General features: G+C 39.1%; 2 protein-coding genes across 2 annotated transcripts; both read left to right on the top strand.

The window, feature by feature from the left end:
* The first annotated feature begins 375 nt into the window (after window positions 1–375).
* Window positions 376–1,592, top strand: LOC108955661 (protein PHLOEM PROTEIN 2-LIKE A1). The gene is made up of 2 exons (XM_018863757.2): window positions 376–623; window positions 1,019–1,592. Exons 1-2 carry the CDS (start codon window positions 544–546, stop codon window positions 1,410–1,412), a joined length of 474 nt encoding a protein of 157 aa, XP_018719302.2. The 5' UTR covers window positions 376–543; the 3' UTR covers window positions 1,413–1,592.
* Window positions 1,593–3,239: 1,647 nt separating this feature from the next.
* LOC104422915 (putative inactive disease susceptibility protein LOV1) lies at window positions 3,240–6,878 on the top strand. The gene is made up of 2 exons (XM_039303376.1): window positions 3,240–6,075; window positions 6,601–6,878. Exons 1-2 carry the CDS (start codon window positions 3,310–3,312, stop codon window positions 6,631–6,633), a joined length of 2,799 nt encoding a protein of 932 aa, XP_039159310.1. The 5' UTR covers window positions 3,240–3,309; the 3' UTR covers window positions 6,634–6,878.
* The last annotated feature ends 11,916 nt before the right edge of the window (window positions 6,879–18,794 follow it).

Here is an 18,794-nt window from a genome sequence, read left to right as displayed (position 1 = left end):
TCGAGATGTAACAGACTAAGGACAATTTTGTGTCCTCGCAAGTCATGAACCTAAATAAGCTTTAGGTTTCGGATAGGCTCGATACCGTGTTTTAGCTGAAGTAGAGAAAAAACAAAGAAAAAACTATCACTATAAAATTAGCAAACTACACCTCACAAGAGGTTTCTAGTACATTGATTTCTGTAATTGTCTAATTCGAGCATCTAAACGAAAGTTGATAAGCTTAGTTATGTACCGGACAAAAAAATATTCGCAAGGAAAATTAAGTTTTGTATAATTGCAATCATCTTGCTATAAAGGTTTCTTGTCATTATTAGGTAAGATCATGTCCTGTGCAATGGGGAAATATTTGCAGATGATAAGTTCATCTATAAAGAGGCCATCAGGGACCGGATGGGAGCTCGGTAGCTCCTGATTGGATGAGAGCCGAGTTTTGTTGTGATTTTGTTAATGTCTCACTCAATGATTACAGCCTTGTGCTAACAGGCACAGCCATACACGCACAAGTATTGGGTGGACAGGAAGCTCAACAAGAACTGCTTGATGATTCTGGCTTCGGGCTTGTCGATCACTTTTGGAGACAATAGCAGACAATGGACATGGCCAAAAGAGGAGGAATCATGGTATGGTTGCTTCTTCTATCCTAAACAAGTTACATTTTAAGTCGAACTTTCACGTGATGCTTAAGAATCTAGGTTGGTCTGGGTACGACGTATGAATTTGCCTCAACAAAAATGACTTGTAGGTGACTAAAAACGTTTTGTTGCCGCTAAATGGTTACCTTTGTGTTGGCATATCACTAAATTTATTTTAGCGTTGCATATTTTCTGATGCCGCTGAAAAAATGCTGCTGAATATGCCTCGTTTTTTCAGCTGCAAGTTGTTCATTTGGCGGCACAGGAATAGTAATGTCTACCGCAAAAACTTTGAATTGCTTACATGAAAATGAGATTATTGCTAATCATCATTACCGCTAGTAAACTAACCTTTTGCTTTTTTGAATATATCTGAGTTCCAGCTATCTGGGCAATGAAAATCTGCCTGTTGCCGAGGTAAAACGCATTTGCTGGCTAGAGATCAAAGGGAAATGCAAAACGATCGTGCTCTCTCCTAGGACGATGTACGAAGTCACAATCGTCGTGAAGATGAGCAGTCAGAACCGCGGATGGGAAATTCCGGTGAACCTCAGTCTCGAACGACCGGATGGAAACAGGCAAGTACGCATGGAAAGATTGGACATATTGAAAAAGGAAACATGGAAACATATTAGCATCGGTAAATTCGAGACGACACCAAAAACCATCGGCGAGATAAGCTTTTCCCTCACACAAACTGACGGACATTGGAAGTCCGGCCTCCGCGTCAAAGGCGTCGTTTTCACTCCTACAGCAGAGGATGAACAGCCAAAATAATGCGTGAATTGTGGCTCAAGTGTTTGTATTAATATCCTCTCTCTGTATGCCAATGCATCGTCGTAATGATAATTCTCCGAACTCGCATCCACTGGCAAACAATAAATATTCCCCAGCCTGAAATATTTTCAGACTCAAATCATGCTGACTTCTTAAGTTTTGCCAATCAGGGAAATCTGTTCTCTATTCGGGTTACATTGTTTGAACAAATTAGAAGGCCAAGATGGTGATGAATTACTAGAAGAATTCTGCTAGATCAAATCAGATGAAAGCATGTTACAGGTGAATAAATGATCTAATTTTTTAAGATGAAGTTAATCTTTGTTCCTAGTTTTTGGATTACGCATAACTACAACTCAAATCTGGACATCGTTGCGTCTGTAGTACTTAGAATTCTACAAGGTAGAAATCCTACTTTGCATCCCCGATCTTGCGTATTTTTTCCGATCAAGTCCTTGTACTCGTGCGTCGCTCCATTTATCAAGTTCCTCTGACTTCAAGAGGAAAAATTCTCTGCCACTCCGGTCTGAAAAAACCCCAAAAGATGAAGGCCGCAACTGAACCTCGAGTAATAACATTCTTCAAAACAAACGTGACCCTCAAGCTTTTTGCGTCACAACTCGTCTCAAACAGACAAGTGAGTGCCAACTCATCATTAAAATAATTATGTATGTTCAAGTACTTGATTCAATAAAATGAAAGTCGAAGGATATTATTGAAAAAAAGAAAGCACTAACTTAAAAAGGGCTCAAATTATCCCTTTTCACCATTGTATATATGTACTTGGTGAAAAATGAGAATCCCTGAACCACACACGTCACTCCCCATGCATATGACACGGTTGGTTTGGCAGAGGAGCATGTAGTTTCACCTTAGTGTGAATAATTCCAACACTTAAAAATTAGTATTTGACTAAACCCTAAAGAATTAGAGATTGACATCTTAAAAGCGTTTTCTCTGCATGAGAGTCTTTGAACTGTTGTTAGAATAACAACATATTGTGAATCATAATTTTTTTAAGAAATAAACCCCATAATAATTTTTATTTATTATTTAATTTTATGACTCAAATTGACAGTTACCTAAGCATTTCTCATCCTGAAATGTTTGAAATTAGCTGACAAATACTGACTTTGTTAAAGACTCACGTTTTTCCCCGTGGTAATCGTCCTTTTCCACGTCCCGCTCCAGTCATATCTGCTGGTAGTCAATAAAAGGACAGCCAGATTGGCGTTGGTAGATGGATGGGGCCTTCAATTGTCTTATTTAGAATTACTATAAAGTCCGCTGTTATAATATATTCACTACATATTTATATTTTGATATATAGATATATGTAGTTAAAGATAATTATGTAACCGAATTCATCAACGTATCACCCATTCGATGGTTTTAACCAAACTTTTGTGTCTTCAACTTACAATAATTTTATTTGGCCATCAACTTTATTATTCTGCCCAAATGCACAAAGACATTTGTTTCTTTGAAATCACTTTTACTTTTCGTTTTCACTTCCTTCTTTTTTTTCAAATTTCGGGGCACACACATCTTAACTGTTGTTTAATGCAATGTGCTTAAAACTTACAAAAATTCTTGTATCGACATATAGATCCACACATCTTTTATTCATGATTTTCAGCAAATTTTGAAGAAATCAAGCAAATTGAAAGATGAATATGAAAGTCTTAGGCAATTTTGCTTTCGGAAAGTAAATTGCTTATTTTGTCTTTTTCACTTGTATTCTTACGCTTATAAAAGGTCTCGGACCACATACGTTCTAATTGCTTGTTCCTCTATATCGAACCTTGAGACTCAGAGAGAGAGAGAGAGAGAGAGACTCAGCCTTTCTAGATCACTAACCTGTCCCTCATTTTCAGCATCTTCTCTGTTCAGACCCATGGCTGCCGCTGAGGTGGCCGTTTCCCCGGCGATTCTTGGACTTCGTGATCTTCTCTCCAAGCCCGAAGACACCATCGTCTCTAAAAGATTAACCGATCAAATCTCTGACTCCATAAGCAAACTCCAGGAGATCCTGAAACACGCTGAGGTCAACGATGACCGCAACCAAGAAACTCGGAGATGTGAGGAACAGCTTCTGCTTCAGGCTCGTAGAGCTGAGCAGATTGCAGAAGAATTCCTTGTGAAATTGTCCCGACATCAGATGTCGAAATTGCAAAAGGGTCGATTCACCAAGTTGTTTGGTTTAGTTCGGTTCTTCTTGGTAATGAACCGAGGAAGTGCCAGGAAAAAGATGGCTGAGGATTTCATGACAAAAGTCCGATCGTTATTCAGCGAGTTCACATCATCCCGGCCTCCTGCTAAAGGCCTGCTGGGCACTGAAAGGGCATCATCTTCGTCATCGAGCAAGAGGAATCAAGAAAATAAGAGGCAGAGGGTCGAGTTCGATATCGTGGGCCGTGACAAGTACGTAGAACGTCTTCGGGTCTGGTTGGTCAAAGATGACGACTCCAACCTACGGGTGATCTCGGTGGTTGGCCAACAAGCCTGTGGCAAGACCGCACTGGTGAGGAGTGTCTTCAGCGAGCCAAAAATCAAGCATCACTTTGATTGTCGCGCTTGGGTCCGTGTCCCGGACCATGGGGAGGAGTCTGACCGGATGAAGAGCCTCCTGGTGGACATACTGAAACTGACACCACTCCAAGGTCAGGTGAAAGACTTGGAACACAAGCAAGAGGAGCAACTGTTCGAGATGCTTCATAAATCGTTGATGGACATTAAGTACTTGATAGTTTTGGATAATTTGTGCGAGGGCAGTCTCATCAACAAGCTCTTGGTCCCATTCGTGGACTCTATGAATGGAAGCAGAGTCATTTTCACTACTCCGAATGCAGAATTGCAAAAGTTTGCAGACCCTTGGACGCTTCATCTCCAATTACTCCCCGACATGACCAATGAAGAGTGCAAGAAATTGCTGCGGGTAAGCATCCCGGGAGATGACAACTCAGCATCGGAGATGACCACCCTCGAGCAGAGAATTCTGAGCAAATGCAATCGATCTCCTCCAGTGATCTCACTGCTAGGAGGACTTTTGTCTGCTGTCAAAGAGAGCAATTGGGTGGCTCTCATCGATCGGCTTGGAGAACGTCCCACCCTCGATGATGTCATGCGCTTGAGCTTCGACGAATTGTCTTACATGATGAAGCTATGTGTTCTCAATATGGCTCTCTTTCCTAAGGAGTCTGAGGTCCCCACAAGGAGGCTTTTCGGGCAATGGGCTGCTGAGGGGTTGTTGGCAGAGGTGGCTGCTGATGGTTCGGTCCAGATGCGGTCCGCAGCGGACTGTTTTCACGAATTAAAGAGCAGGAACTTGATTCACGCGGTACGGTGGAAACTGGATGGAAGTGCCCGATCATGTCGCATGCCTGCTTTTCTTCACGAATTTTTTTTAGCAAAAGCAAAAGAATTGGGACTTCCTCGGATCCGTCCCAGCTCTGACTCTGACTCAGAGGAAGAATCGAGGGGCATGGACCCCGTTGCCGAGCAGAGCGCCCAGAATCAACAGAAGCAAGCACAAAACAAAGCGGCAGGACATTATGGTTACCAGGTCCAATTCCTTCGGTCTTTTGCATCGTTTAACACCCGTAAGCTAGGAACGCAAGCAAGAGAGATCGAAGATCTTCTTAAATCAATTAAATTAGCCTGGGGCCCATGTTTGCTGAGGGTACTTGATCTGGAGGGTGTTTACAAGCCTGTGCTCCCAGAGAACTTTGGAAATATACTGTGTAACCTAAGATACTTGGGATTGAGATGGACGGTTCTGGATTCGATTCCGGAATCAGTCGGGAATCTGTTGCTCCTGGAAACCTTAGATCTGAAGCACACCAACATAACCAAAGTGACGAGCGCCATTTGGAATGCGAAGAATCTCCAACATCTGTACCTGAGTGAAGCATCGTTCGATGAGTCCATCCCACTCCATATTATATCAGGATGCTCTCCAAACACTAAACTCGAGACACTATGGGGTCTGTCCATAAAAACTGATAAGAGCCCCATGATAAGTGCGTTGAAGAATCTGCAAGGCCTGAAGAAGCTGGGCGTGACGTGCCGTCCCGGAGCAGTGCAGGTGATGAAAGAAATTGTTTCGACACTGACCGGGCTCAAGTCCCTGAGATTGAGATCGAGGGACCTGTTAGGCCAGCCTGCAAGGCTCGATTTGAGTGACATGAACTGGCCCGATTCTCTTTCAAACTTGTATTTGCTCGGATCATTGCAGTCTGTACCGGACTCCTTGTCAATCTGTTGCAGGAATCTGAAAGCGCTTACCTTGTCGACGTCGAGACTGGAAGGCAATCAGATGGAGGCCCTAAAGGACCTGGAAAATTTGATTGTTCTCAGGTTATTGGCTCGATCGTTCACTGGCACAAGGTTGTGCTGCCCCGGAGAATATTTTCCAAAACTCTGCGTCCTAAAACTATGGATGCTCGAGGAATTAAATGAATTGGTAGTCGAGGAAGGCGCCATGTGTGAACTCAAAGAGCTGGAAATCAGGCAATGCAAGAATCTAGCGAAAGTTGCTGGCTTACGACCCATCGGCAGCCTGGAAACTGTCAGTCTTACGGGAGTTAAGGAAAAGCTTGCCAATGATGATAGTCTTGGAGTTTCCAGAGACATTGTCAATGCAAAGGAGTTAATACCCGAGGTAAAATGTCTTAGTAATATTACTGTTGTTGTTATCATCATTGTTTTTATCAACGAAAGTGCAATTTTACTATGTAATATATGAGAAAAATTAATTGTCCTTTAGGCTAAACAAGAGAAAACATCTTAGAGAGGGATACACATTATTTCTCACAACCCTCGAGTAATGAAGAAGGGACCTTTGTATGGTACATAGCTTGCGTACCCTATCTGTAAGAACAAAGCAAAATGAAGGCTTATATTGTTCATTGATAGATTTGATAAACAAAAACTGGTTTTAACCTACAGAAAGATGTGTGTTACTAGTACTATATTTGTATCTCATATATTAACATGCATTTTATCTTCACATATAGATATTAGTTTTTCCACGTCCAATTTAAGATCATGCCATTTTAGAGGAAATAAACAACCAATGGATGAAAATTCCACGGATGTTGCATACCGCAGTTTTCTAAGTTTCTCGTCTTTTTTAAACAAATTTTAACCTTTGCTGGCCAATTACAATTTTTTTTGCTCATTGCAGGAAGAGAGCCAGCGAGAAACAGACGAGCATTGACGTCGGCCCGGATTCATCAGCTTCCCGCAATGAATGTTTTCATGCTCATAAACAAGAGCATTCATATGCTCCTATGTGCTTCATTTACTTCCTTTCCTGTCTCTCTCTGTGTGTATTTTCTACATTGTAATTCATGGCAAATGCTACTTCAGCCAGAGTCTCATGACTTTCCTCTTTTGGGATTGTGAGTGGAAAATGTTAAGAGCTAGCTTAGTATATTTAACGAAAATTTATAAATTGCAGTTTGTCTCTGAGATTGACCTTACCTTATCTTGAAATCGGCTCACAACTACAAAGTATCCTGGTGGAATCTGTTTTTTTTTTTTTTCCTCCTTTATTTCGCAGCAATTGTTGTATGTTATTTTTTTTTTCCTTTTACGTTTTAGTGGTCCAGTATGGTATCCACACTAGATTTCCCGTATTTTGACTAGGTCACCTCTCTCGAACAATCCTAAGGGCACCGCTCCTCTACATAGGGAAAATTGTCAAAAAAGTTATAAATTTATTGCATTTTTACCAATTCAATCATAAACCTTTCAATTTTACTAATTGTGTTGTAAACTTTTTCACATTTTGACAACTGAGTGATTCCATTCAGTCGATTCAGTTGGAATTCGCTAACATGGACAAATTTTAAAAAAATATTAGTATTTTCTTTTTTCGATTTTTTTTTTTCATTTTTCTTTCTTTTACCAATAACTGGCCATCAACCATGGTTGGGCCGCTAGCATCACTTGGACAAGGGTTGCCCTCATCCACCACAAGCGAGGCTTGGCCAAGCGATAGTCACCTCGCCCAGGCCAAATATAGTGTGGCTGGCTACATGCTTGAATGTGGCACAAGGTAGTATCTTGTTACTTTCCCACAACGGCATCAGCTATAAAAAAAAAGACACAACTTTTATAACATGTTTAATGAACACCTTATAGTAGTTTTTAAGAAACTACCTTACCCAACTCGTGTTTCAACTGAAAACATATATGATGTATCACGAAATATGTAAGTTACGACTCTCTATAGAATAACTAATGTTTAAGCGCAGCTATATCAAACAAGTCAGAATTTACGTAAGACCGGAGATTTTTCACCCCATAGTACACAAATTGCATGATATCCCAAGATTTCCACAGTGTATTTTGTCAATCACTTTGAACTGTTCTGTCAAACTATATAAGAAGATTCATCAATTTAAGTTTTTCATCGTGTTCTACAGAATAAACAATATCATTTGCAGACGAGGATCTTGCATCTCTGTATCTGGTGTATCTACAATTCGAAACTAGGAGTTCGGTCTGAAGAAGGTTCAAATTAAATCTAATCCAAACGGGTAAAAAATGGTGACCCATGTGTCAAACTGTATAATCAGCTCCCACTTTGTTTAAACTATGTTTATTTGGGTGTTCTGCATATATTACGTGAAAAAGATTGAGCTTCAATCATTATACTGGAACCATATTTTCAGCATGTAAATATAAGAAAGAAACACCCTGGACATGTAATCCTCTGAATAACCGTCAAAGACAACAACCAAGAAGATAAATGAATGCCCATTATAATGTTTTAACTTCACCGAAGGGAAAATAGGGAAAAAAAGAGCATATATTCACCAAATCAGATTTTATCATTATGCTTCTTAATAACCAAAGCAATAAAGCACGTGCATGCATGTCTAGATAGAATTTAGTGATGCCATAGAGCTAAGATTCCGAAAGCTGGAGCTTTCATCTATTCGTACTGGAGTTTCGGGCATTGTAGAATGAAGATTTTTTTATCCTATGAAGAACAAAAAAAAAGCTGTTGACTACTGACTTTCGAATAATCATCTCGAAATCAATCCATAACCTTTCTGTCCCATCGCAACTGAATAATCATCAAAATGCACAGAAGGTACCCGACATGATGATCCCATGAAAGTTGCTTTAGTCTAGTGAGTGAGCGCCTTATACCTAACTCGTGATGTTTTCAAAGAACATCTCTTAATTAACTGATCCGATAGGAAATAAAAAATAAAAAAATTATTGAACGCAATTGTAGTTCCACTAAATCGAGAACCCATCTACTTTTTCTAAAACAAGCGTCAATGTCATTATCTTGAAGATAATGTTTGTGTTCCCCAACTAAACTTCTTCAGATCAGGAGACATTGATCCTACGTTAGAGCTCATTGATTGCACCGTAAAATCAGATAAAACTGAATAAAATTGAATCACTGAAGAAGGCTAGTGATAAATGGGTTCAGGCACACGTGAAACAAAGTTACATAGAGCATTTGCATGCTGAAAAAGAAGCAACCTACACAATCCTACACTAATTACTAACTTTTCTCGGATTAAGTTACTTACTAGTTTTGCATATACCGACTCTTATTTGACTTAGTTTCCTAATGTTATTTCAAAATTACAAACTTCCCTCATCACTAACAAAAACAAGTTCTTATATCTTTTATAGACTTCTATTTACCTTCTTACAAACATCTTAAATTTGCAAACTACTATATGAAATTATCAACACTTATTGGAGTGATGTGTTAGCCTCTTGAAATACTCAATTAAAGCTCTTGAGATCAACGTATAGTCTTCTTGTCCCATCGCAATGAGATAATTACCAAGACATAAAGAAGGTCCAAATGTGGCCCCAAGAAAGTTGATAAATAAATGAATAAATGAATTATTGAACGTGGTTTTACTCTATGTTGTCCATGTCCAAAAGGGAAATACATTGTTTACAGGCACATGTGAAGACAAAGTTAGGTGGAGAATTTGCATTTTGGAAAGGAAATGAAGTACCCACTCGCATGGACCGTTAAAGCTTGACTTTTAATGCCACCAAATTTATTATTAGAGATAATCTTGATATATTTTGTATCTCCTTTATAATTAAATCGCTGAAAAGACTAGTGATAGTCACGTGAAGCACATGCATGTTGAAAAGAAAAGAAGAAGAAGGTACCCACTCAACTAATGCCATCCACTAGGCATGAGGCTTAATGATGAAGATTTTTTTTTTTTTAGTGATAAAGAAAATGGGTGGGATGAGAATGTATAATTTCAAGTTCACTCTATAAAGAGATTTGAGTAAAATTTCAAAAGAGAAGAGCTAAAACTAGACAAATCAAAGAAAATCCTACTCCCTTAAAAGCTCGACTTCCAGTGCCAAATTTGTTATTAGAGAAAATCATGACGGTCCTCATTTCCTTATAGGATAAAGTGCAATGATGCGGAAAATCTCCAGACTATCGGTAATTATATCTATTAACTATTCAAAACCATTTAGGAGGAAAACGTCCTTGTCCGTCAACAAATGCGAAAAAAAGGGGCACAAACTGACAAAGCAACGGAAGATGAGATATTAAGAATATCTCCTAATTATTATTTACAGAATGACTAACTATTTCAACCCCATTTAGGAGGAAACAGGTGTCCTCGGCCGTCAACGATTACGAACAGAAAGGGCCATAAAATGACAAAGCAAAATGTGTAACACGCACATACAAGAACGTGGTTAATAAGCTGAGGAAAGGTCTTCCTCCAGGGGGATCAATGAATGAACCGTGAGGTGATATGGTCCTTTCAAACCTGACTTTCAACGCCACCCAAATCTTTTGTTAGAGATAATTAGGATCCAAGGAGATAAGACAAATCTATCCTAATCATCTCGAACAATATTAAATAATCATGCAACCCCATTCTGGCGGGAACATATGTGTCATTGTCCGTCAACTAACGTGAAATTTCTAATTAAGTCTTTTAGTACTCACGGTCATTGTGGATGTCATCATATTTGTTAATATTCTATTTAGGATTTGGACAAGGGCCTTGGGCCCTCGCCTAGGCTTGGCAAGGGCGTCATGGCCCTCATAAGCTAGAAACATTAAAAAGAAGAAGAAGTAATAACCATTCAAAAAACTACTAAAATATTATTAAAAATTGTTTACAATAACGCCGCCAATGTCACATAGGATGACTAGCACCATATCAACGATTTCTAACTAAAATTGGCTAGATTGAGTCAATTGGCAAAACGTGAAAGAATTTAGGAAGGCTTATGACTGAATTAATAAAAATTCAATAAGTTTATAAATTTTTTGATAATTTTTCTGTTCGGCCACGTTGATATAACTAGTATAAACACCTAGAGGGGGGGTGAATAGGCGCACAAACAATTTTTCTTGAATACGGAAGCAATTCTTAACAGATTGAAATACGATCGAGGTAAAGAGAGTAAGGAAGAGAAAATTAAACACAGGATTTATAGTGGTTCGGCTTATTCCAAGCCTACGTCCACTCTTCCGCACTGATAGCCCATCGGCTGGATTTCACTATGATCAAAAGAGAAGTTACAGCACAGCTTTGCCTTGATTCCACAGTGTAGATGTTCTACCACACCTCCTCAAGGTCTCTCACAAATATAGACTCTCTTTTGTATACAAGTATTCGCTCAAGAGATTTATCTAAACAAATAGGAGCTTCAGACTTTGGAATTCTTCTATCGTGCACACCTCAAACAGCTAAGAACGACTTCCTTATATACTCCTTTATGCCATCATACCCGTTGGCACTTACCAAAGGAATTCCTCCAATCTACCCGTTGGACAGAATCAATTAGGAAGATTGTTCGAGCTATTAAAGGAACGTGTTGATAGCCCATCAATCCTGTTCGCCCATACAATCAGGATCTCGGTTTCCATAAGTAGAACCTTCCAATAATACTTAGACAATCATCGAATCTTCAGTCATTGAATCAATCTTGATCAATCAAAGGATTCGATACGTCTTCTCCAGCCACGAGATCTTCTCCGGATGATAAGGTTAAATCCTGAACAAATCATTCAGTTACGGGATAACCTTTCTTCAACGGATTAGAGACTCACAATGAGGATAGACTTTGAGTCTTGAGTCGGCTGTCCGGAAGTCTTCGACTTTAGCGACGAGTCCGCAGACTTTCGACTAGATCGAAGGATACGTTTTGTCAACTTCAAAACTTTTCATGAGGATTTCTCCAACAATCTCCCCATTTTTGATGGTGACAAAACCTTCCTGCAGATTTGGATAACTTTGACCTACAAAACATTTCTCAAACACATATGCATATCTTATTGAAATAAATGGCTAATAGAATAACACTAGATTCTGCAACCACAGAAAATAAGTTAGTCCAATATATGATTAAGCCATTCATAAGATATAAATATTGATAAATAGAAGCAGTCAAGTCAAATCCAAGTCTAGGCGGTTCTTATCCGAGACACAAAACACGGTCAAACGAGTTCAAACCATAAACCTCAAATTAGTCCAACAAAAAGTTTAATGAATGAAAAGAGTTTTTGAATCAAATCTTGCATCTCTCCCCCTTTTTGTCATCATTAAAAAGGATGAGATGAAGTTTAAGAATGCTTGGGAACACGGACAAGCTGGATATCTTCCATAGACTGAACGATGCCTTCCAGCCTCTTAAAGTCTTCCTTCAAACTGTACAACCTCCTCACTCTTGGCATTGGCCTGATTCTGAATAGAGAGGGCTTGCATCTTATCATTCAATGAACAGGAAGAAGCTTGACTTTCATTCTTCAAGCTTTGAACTTCGCATCCCAAGGCATAAATCTGACCTTTCATCTCCAAGAGAATATCCATGATTCTGCGAAAATCTGCTCCATTATCGGTCCCGAGTACTTGCTTCGCTCGTTCGATGGAGTAAAAGCAAACGATGGTGGATCAGCATAATCTCGCAGGTTTGGCGATGAAGCTTCATGACCTTCCTCTGGAAATTGAGATGCATAAACATCTTCTGGGTCTGCAGGCGAGTGACTGACTCCTTCACTTTCATCTCGATATGAGGATGTCACTCCTTTCTCCTGATCTCCCCCTGTTTCTATGCCTACAGGTGGAGAAGAGATTCCTTCAGGTTCTCCTTCTCTTCTTTCTTCTTCAGGTCTTTCTTGCTCTGCTTCTTGCTCTGTTTCTCTTTCTTCATCTTCCTTCTCCTTTGCTTCTCTTTCTTCTTCTTCTTTCTCCTCGCTTCTTTCGTCTTTTGTTTCGAATCTTTACGTGGAACAGACGACTTAAGTTCTTCAATGCCATTGCAGAGATGGTGATGTCGTCGTCATCATCTTCATCCTCAACGAGGAGAGCTCTTCTTTTCTTTGATGGAGCAGCCATGGGCTCCTTCCCTTTTCTCTTAGCAGCAGAAGAGAGTTGATGAGACTTGGCAGAGTCTTCTCCTTGAATTTCTACAATTCCTTGCTCGGTTCCTTCGGACGCATTTTGGTCACCATTTTCAGTCCTACCACCATATGATCGCATGATCGAACACAAAAGATTTGCGGAGGCTGAATATTCGATGTCCGAATAACTTCGTAACAAGGCTTGGGTAAGGGAGTTGACCTCTGTCCTTCATCATGCTCTATACATGTGAAACATGACAAGTATGAGGAGAGAAAACTTCTTCCAACGAGAGGATGGCATACATCGCTTTGCCTCGAGCTTGAAACATCGTTTTGGAAGTTGATTTCGGCCGAAGGCAATTAATCACAGTTTTGTGAAGCAAGATGTTGAATGCATTCATCCTTGAGTAGGTGATCTTCTCTTCTGTTCTCCTGTCTTTCACCAGTTCAAGTGTGGCCCGAGCAATGGAAACCTTAATCGGTTGATATCTCCCTCTCTCAACTTCTAACACATCTGCCAGCATATTCATATCCACAACATAGTCTTGTTCTTTGACGCTGAAAGAAAATCTGTTCGCATCTAAAAAGCTAAGATTTGAATAGAAATATGCAGTCAATTCAGCATAAGCCTCAGTTGAGTCGGAACAGAACTTTTCAAGTTGAAGATAACTGAACTTTTCCCTCAAGTTCACTTTCACAGCATCCAGAAAATCAAAGTCCACACTCCTATGGTTTATTACCCCACGCTTAAGCAATTTCGAGTACAGATCCTTTTGTTCCTTTGATCTGAACAAATCACCCATTTTTCCTTGAATTTCAGCCGCAATACCCATTTTCGGTTGAAATAGACTGAACAGTTGTCATCATCATTCCCATCTACGATTTGGCCCCCATCACGAGGATCACTTGGGATATTCGCAAGGGTTTCCTCGGCCACCCATTTACGAGCGATTCCCAAACTTTCCATTCTTTTCGAAAAGATATATTCGTTCCTATATCCTTTTTCTTTAACAAAATCATCAACATATTTCAAAGGAGTACGAATTCCTTTTAAAGCACGATATAGCTTGTAGATAAAAGCGTGCTTTTGAGTTCTTACGGGTCCGCTTCCTCGATGATTTCTTCCCGTTGAACAACGCCTTGAGGACTAGATGGTGAAGAATGACGCCGCTGAGAATGTTGTGGGCTCGGTTGCTGATCTGGAGAAACTTCATCTTCCGTAAGATCGAAGTGAGTAGGCCCTTCACTCATTCTCTGTGGTCCCCTGCTTGCGATTCTTGAGGACTTTTGCGAAGACGACATCTTTCTCAGTGAATGGAAGAGTCCTTGCTTGACTTTCCCAGAAAAGATGACAACTTTTTGAAGATTGAGCGAAAGAGACAAACGGAAGTGGAGGATCGATGCTTTCTAGGGTTTTTTAGAGTAAAGTGAATAGAAAAGTGAAGAGAAATCGATAGTGCTCGTTCGGTTAAAAAGAAGAGTAAACGAATCGTCACAAAGGAAATAAAAATATGCCTTTTCAAAATAACTGTCTTTATCCGTAAAAATAGCTATTTCAAAAATAACTTCCCTTTTGAAAATGAATCGTTGCAATATTTACGGTAATTAAATATAGCAACAATTTAAACAAAGTCTGATGATCGTACATTTTCAAGATAAGATTGGAGAGAGAAAGACTTACAATCTGAAGGTCGAGCCAAGACTGTAGATAAAGTCTTGTAAGCCTAAGTCTGAAGGTCTTTAGACTTTGATATCCTCATACCTCAAAATGTTGAGTCTGGTCCGTATAGACTCAAATTGATTTTTCTCCAAAGGCTTTGTGAGTATATCAGCCAGTTGATTCTTTGAGTCAACAAATTGAATTGAAACATCTCCATTTTGAACATGATCTCTAATAAAGTGATGTCGAATCTCTATATGCTTTGCTCTTGAGTGGAGAATTGGATTTTTGGTGAGGTTGATAGCGCTGGTGTTGTCGCAATTAATCTCCGTGCATGAGTCTTCAATTTTAAAATCTCTTAGCTGTTGTTTTATCCATAGAATTTGCGAACAACAGCTTCCAAGAGCTACATACTCGCTTCGTTGTTGAAAGAGACACAAGATTTTTGTTTCCTTGAAAACCAAGACACTGTTCGCTTCCAAGCAACGGCAAGTTCCTCGAAGTGCTCTTTCTATCAACTCGCAACCGCCCAGATCGTGTCTCGAATATCCCAGAAGTTTAAAGTCTCCTTCTTAGGATACCAAAGACCGATGCTTGATGATGAAGCGACGTATTTGATGATGCGTTTCGCAGCACCGAGATGAGATTCTCTAGGATCCGATTGAAACCTAGCACGAGATGCAAACACTCAACAAAATATCAGGTCTAGAAGCAGTAAGATAAAGAAGTGATCCAATAATGCTCCTGTACAGCTTTTGATCAACTTTCTTCCCTTCTTCATCTTTGTCTATCTTTAAAGAACTTGACATTGGTATGTCGATCTTTTTGCAATTTTCCAGTCCAAACCTTTTGACAAGATCATTAACATATTTTTCTTGAAAAATAAAAGTTCCTTCCTTCAATTGTTTTATTTGAAGACCAAGAAAGAATGTTAATTCTCCCATCATACTCATTTCAAACTCATCCCGCATAGACTTTGAAAATTTCTTGCCTGAGACTTTCATTAGAAGATCCAAAAATGATATCATCCACATATATTTGAACAAGTAAGAAACTTTTGTTTTCCTTCTTGATAAATAAAGTCGTATCTACTTTACCTTTGACAAAACCATTTTGTAATAGGAAATTACTTAACCTGTCGTACCAAGCCCGAGGTGCTTGCTTTAAACCATACAAAGCCTTTTTCAGTCTGAAGACTGAGTTTGGCTTCTTTGGGTCTTCAAACCTTGGCGGTTGTTCCACATAAACTTCCTCATGGATAAATCCATTTAGGAAGGCGCTTTTGACGTCCATTTGGAATAACCTGAAATTCTTATAACAAGCAAACGCAAGTAATAGTCGAATAGCTTCTAACCTTGCCACTGGAGCGTAAGTCTCATCATAGTCTATTCCTTCTTCTTGCGTATATCCCTTGGCCACGAGTCTTGCTTTATTTCGTACGACTTTCCCTTTCTCGTTCATCTTGTTCCTGAACACCCATTTGGCTCCAATAACAGTTTTACCTTTTGGTTTGGATGTCAATTCCCAGACATCATTTACGCTGAACTGTCTGAGCTCTTCTTGCATAGCTTCAATCCAGCTTTCATCAGATAAAGCTTCTTCTATGCTCTTTGGTTCAATTTCATAAACAAGAGCCACAAAGACTAGACTCTTCTCGCCTTTTGGATCTGTGCGAATTCCTTCATTCATTTCGCCGATTATAAGATCTTTGGGATGACCGGACTTATGCTTCCAGCTTACTTGTTGATTTGTCTCGGTTGATGATTTCTTTCTTTATTTGGATCTTCACTAACAACCCGATGCTGGTTTTCCGTGAGTCCGAGATGCTTCTTGAGTTGTAGACTTTGGAGGGTGCAGGGAGCGAGTTCGGACTCTTCTTGATGAGTCTCGACTTGATTCATCTTGCGTTGAGTCTTGAAATTTGACATTCATTGACTCCTCTACGATCGACTCTTCTTGTTATAGACTCTGTAAGCTTTGCTTGAAGTAGAATATCCAAGGAAGATACCTTCATCTGATCTTTCTTCAAACTTACCAACTCGATCTTTTGCATTTTTCAATATAAAACATTTGCAACCAAATACATGAAAGTATGAAACAATAGGCTTCTTTTCTTTGAATAACTCATGAGGGGTTTTCTGAAGAATAGATCTTAAGAAGACTCTATTGATGATATAGCAAGCTGTTGAAACAGCTTCAGCCCAAAATCGAGAAGAAATTTTACTTTCAAGAAGAGTTCTAGCCATTTCTTGAAGAGATCTGTTCTTTCTTTCCACAACTCCATTTTGCTGAGGAGTATATGGAGAGGAAAACACATGTTTACAGCCAGATTCATCACAGAATTTTGTAAAATCTTGATTTTCAAATTCACTTCCATGATCTGTTTTTATACAAGAGATTATACATCCCTTTTCATTTTGAACCTTTTTAGCAAATTTTTCAAAATACGAAAAGGTTTCGGACTTACTTGAAAGGAAATATACCCAAGTAAAACGGGAGTAATCATCAACAATTACTAGGCAATACTTCTTACCCCCAATACTCTGAGTTCTGGTTGGTCCGAAGAGATCCATATGCAACAACTGTAGTACATGATTAGTAGAGACATAATTTATTGGTTTAAATGAATTTCTTACCTGCTTTCCCAGAATACATGGAGTGCATGAATCAGTCTTTTGGTATGGCAATTTGGGTAGACCTCGAACAAGCTGCTTTGATGAGATTTTGGCTAATTGCTTCATGTTGACATGACCAAGCTTTTTGTGCCATAAGCTTGCTTCGTCTTGAATTGAGATAAGACATTGCGATTCATTTGGTTTCACATCCAGAAGATAGATGTTTCCATGTCTTCGACCCAGAAAAGATTGAGTAGAGTCTTTACTGATTCCAGAACATGTTCCTTCTTGAAAGAAGATCTTGAAACCAGTATCACACAATTGACTAATGATGAGAAGATTGTAATTGAGTCCTTCCACTAAGGAAACATTACTTATTGTGAGAGTTCCAATTTTCACGGTTCCAAATCCCACAATACTTCCTTTGTTGTTTCCTCCGAATGAAACTTTTCCACCATTTACTTGAGCAAGCTTTATAAAGCAATTTGAGTCTCCTGTCATGTGTCTTGAGCATCCGCTGTCAAGATACCACTTTACCTGTTTCTTGATGGAGACCTGCATTTAATAAAGAGTCTCAAGCTTTTTTTGGTACCCAAATTTTCTTGGGTCCTTTGGTGTTAGTAAGATAAACAGTATTAGCCCATACTCTCTTAATAGGTTTCCATACCATAGGACACTCTTTTTCAAAGTGATCCTTCTTGTTGCACTTAGAACATCTGAGAGCATTTCTACCTACAGGTTTTACAAAGACTTTCTTGAAGTGATTTTTGTAAACCTCACTCGAAAGCCTTTTCTTAATTCTTTCTTTTACTTTAGGAAAATCAATCAATGGAATTGTTTCTTCTATCATACCTAGACCGGACTTATTGAAGTAAGGTCTTTGTCTTTGAAAGAATTTTCTCAAGTTTTTCAGACCCTATAGAAAATTTCTTTGATATATTTGATAAGTCTGTTTTTAAGAAAGCATTTTCTTTTAAAAGATTTCCTTCATTTTCTCTAAGATTGGAAACATACGAGTCTAGACTTTTAACTCTTTCTGTTAAAACATTTTCCTTTTGTTTTAGAGCGGAGTTTTCTTTTTTCAGTTTGGAAATACTTTTGAGAGAAGTCTTAAGACTAAAGCATAGTTCATCAATATATTTAGAAACCTTGACAGGAATTTTAAAATTACTTGCCTCAAATTCACTGTCGAGTCCGATCCCGAGTCCGATCCAGTCCGAGTCGATCGTGCCATCGACATAGATTTGCATATTCATTATCACTTTCTTCACACTCGCATCACTCCGGTTTCAGCTTTGAGAGCTTTTCGAAATTTTTCAGCTTTTCCTCTCTTCTTCTTCGAAGAGGACAGTTTGGTCCGATGTGTCCCTTTTTCTTGCATTCAAAGCAGACTACATCTTTATTTGGTTCCTCATCATCAACGAGACTTGGTCTCGCTGTCTTTGAAAGCCTTGTTTCTTTGAGTTGAACCTTCTTCCTTTTCTATTTAGTTTTCTGAATCTTCTTATCATGAGAGCAAGCTCCTCATCGTCCATATCATCTTCAGAATCTGTAACATCAGAATCATCATTTGATTTTAATGCAATGGATTTCTTACCTCTTGGATCTTCATCTTCACTGATCATTTCCACTTCATAGGACTGAAGAGTTCCAATCAGCTCATCAACAGATAGTGGCATAATTCTCTGCGTCTCTCTTATCGAAGTCTTTATGTGATTCCAATCCTT

This window comes from Eucalyptus grandis, chromosome 10 (genome assembly GCF_016545825.1).
Source record: "Eucalyptus grandis isolate ANBG69807.140 chromosome 10, ASM1654582v1, whole genome shotgun sequence".
Lineage (NCBI taxonomy): Eukaryota > Viridiplantae > Streptophyta > Magnoliopsida > Myrtales > Myrtaceae > Eucalyptus > Eucalyptus grandis.
The sequence above is the reverse complement of the archived record's forward strand: the minus strand, read 5'-3'. Positions and strand labels throughout refer to the sequence as shown.

What these genes read in the sequence shown, in the direction of transcription:
- LOC108955661 (XM_018863757.2), top strand. Translation starts at nt 544, where the DNA reads ATGATTCTGGCTTCGGGCTTGTCGATCACTTTTGGAGACAATAGCAGA. An exon ending in CCAAAAGAGGAGGAATCATG is followed by an intron (nt 624 to 1,018) that starts GTATGGTTGCTT and finishes TCTGAGTTCCAG; the next exon opens with CTATCTGGGCAATGAAAATC.
- LOC104422915 (XM_039303376.1), top strand. Translation starts at nt 3,310, where the DNA reads ATGGCTGCCGCTGAGGTGGCCGTTTCCCCGGCGATTCTTGGACTTCGT. An exon ending in CAAAGGAGTTAATACCCGAG is followed by an intron (nt 6,076 to 6,600) that starts GTAAAATGTCTT and finishes TGCTCATTGCAG; the next exon opens with GAAGAGAGCCAGCGAGAAAC.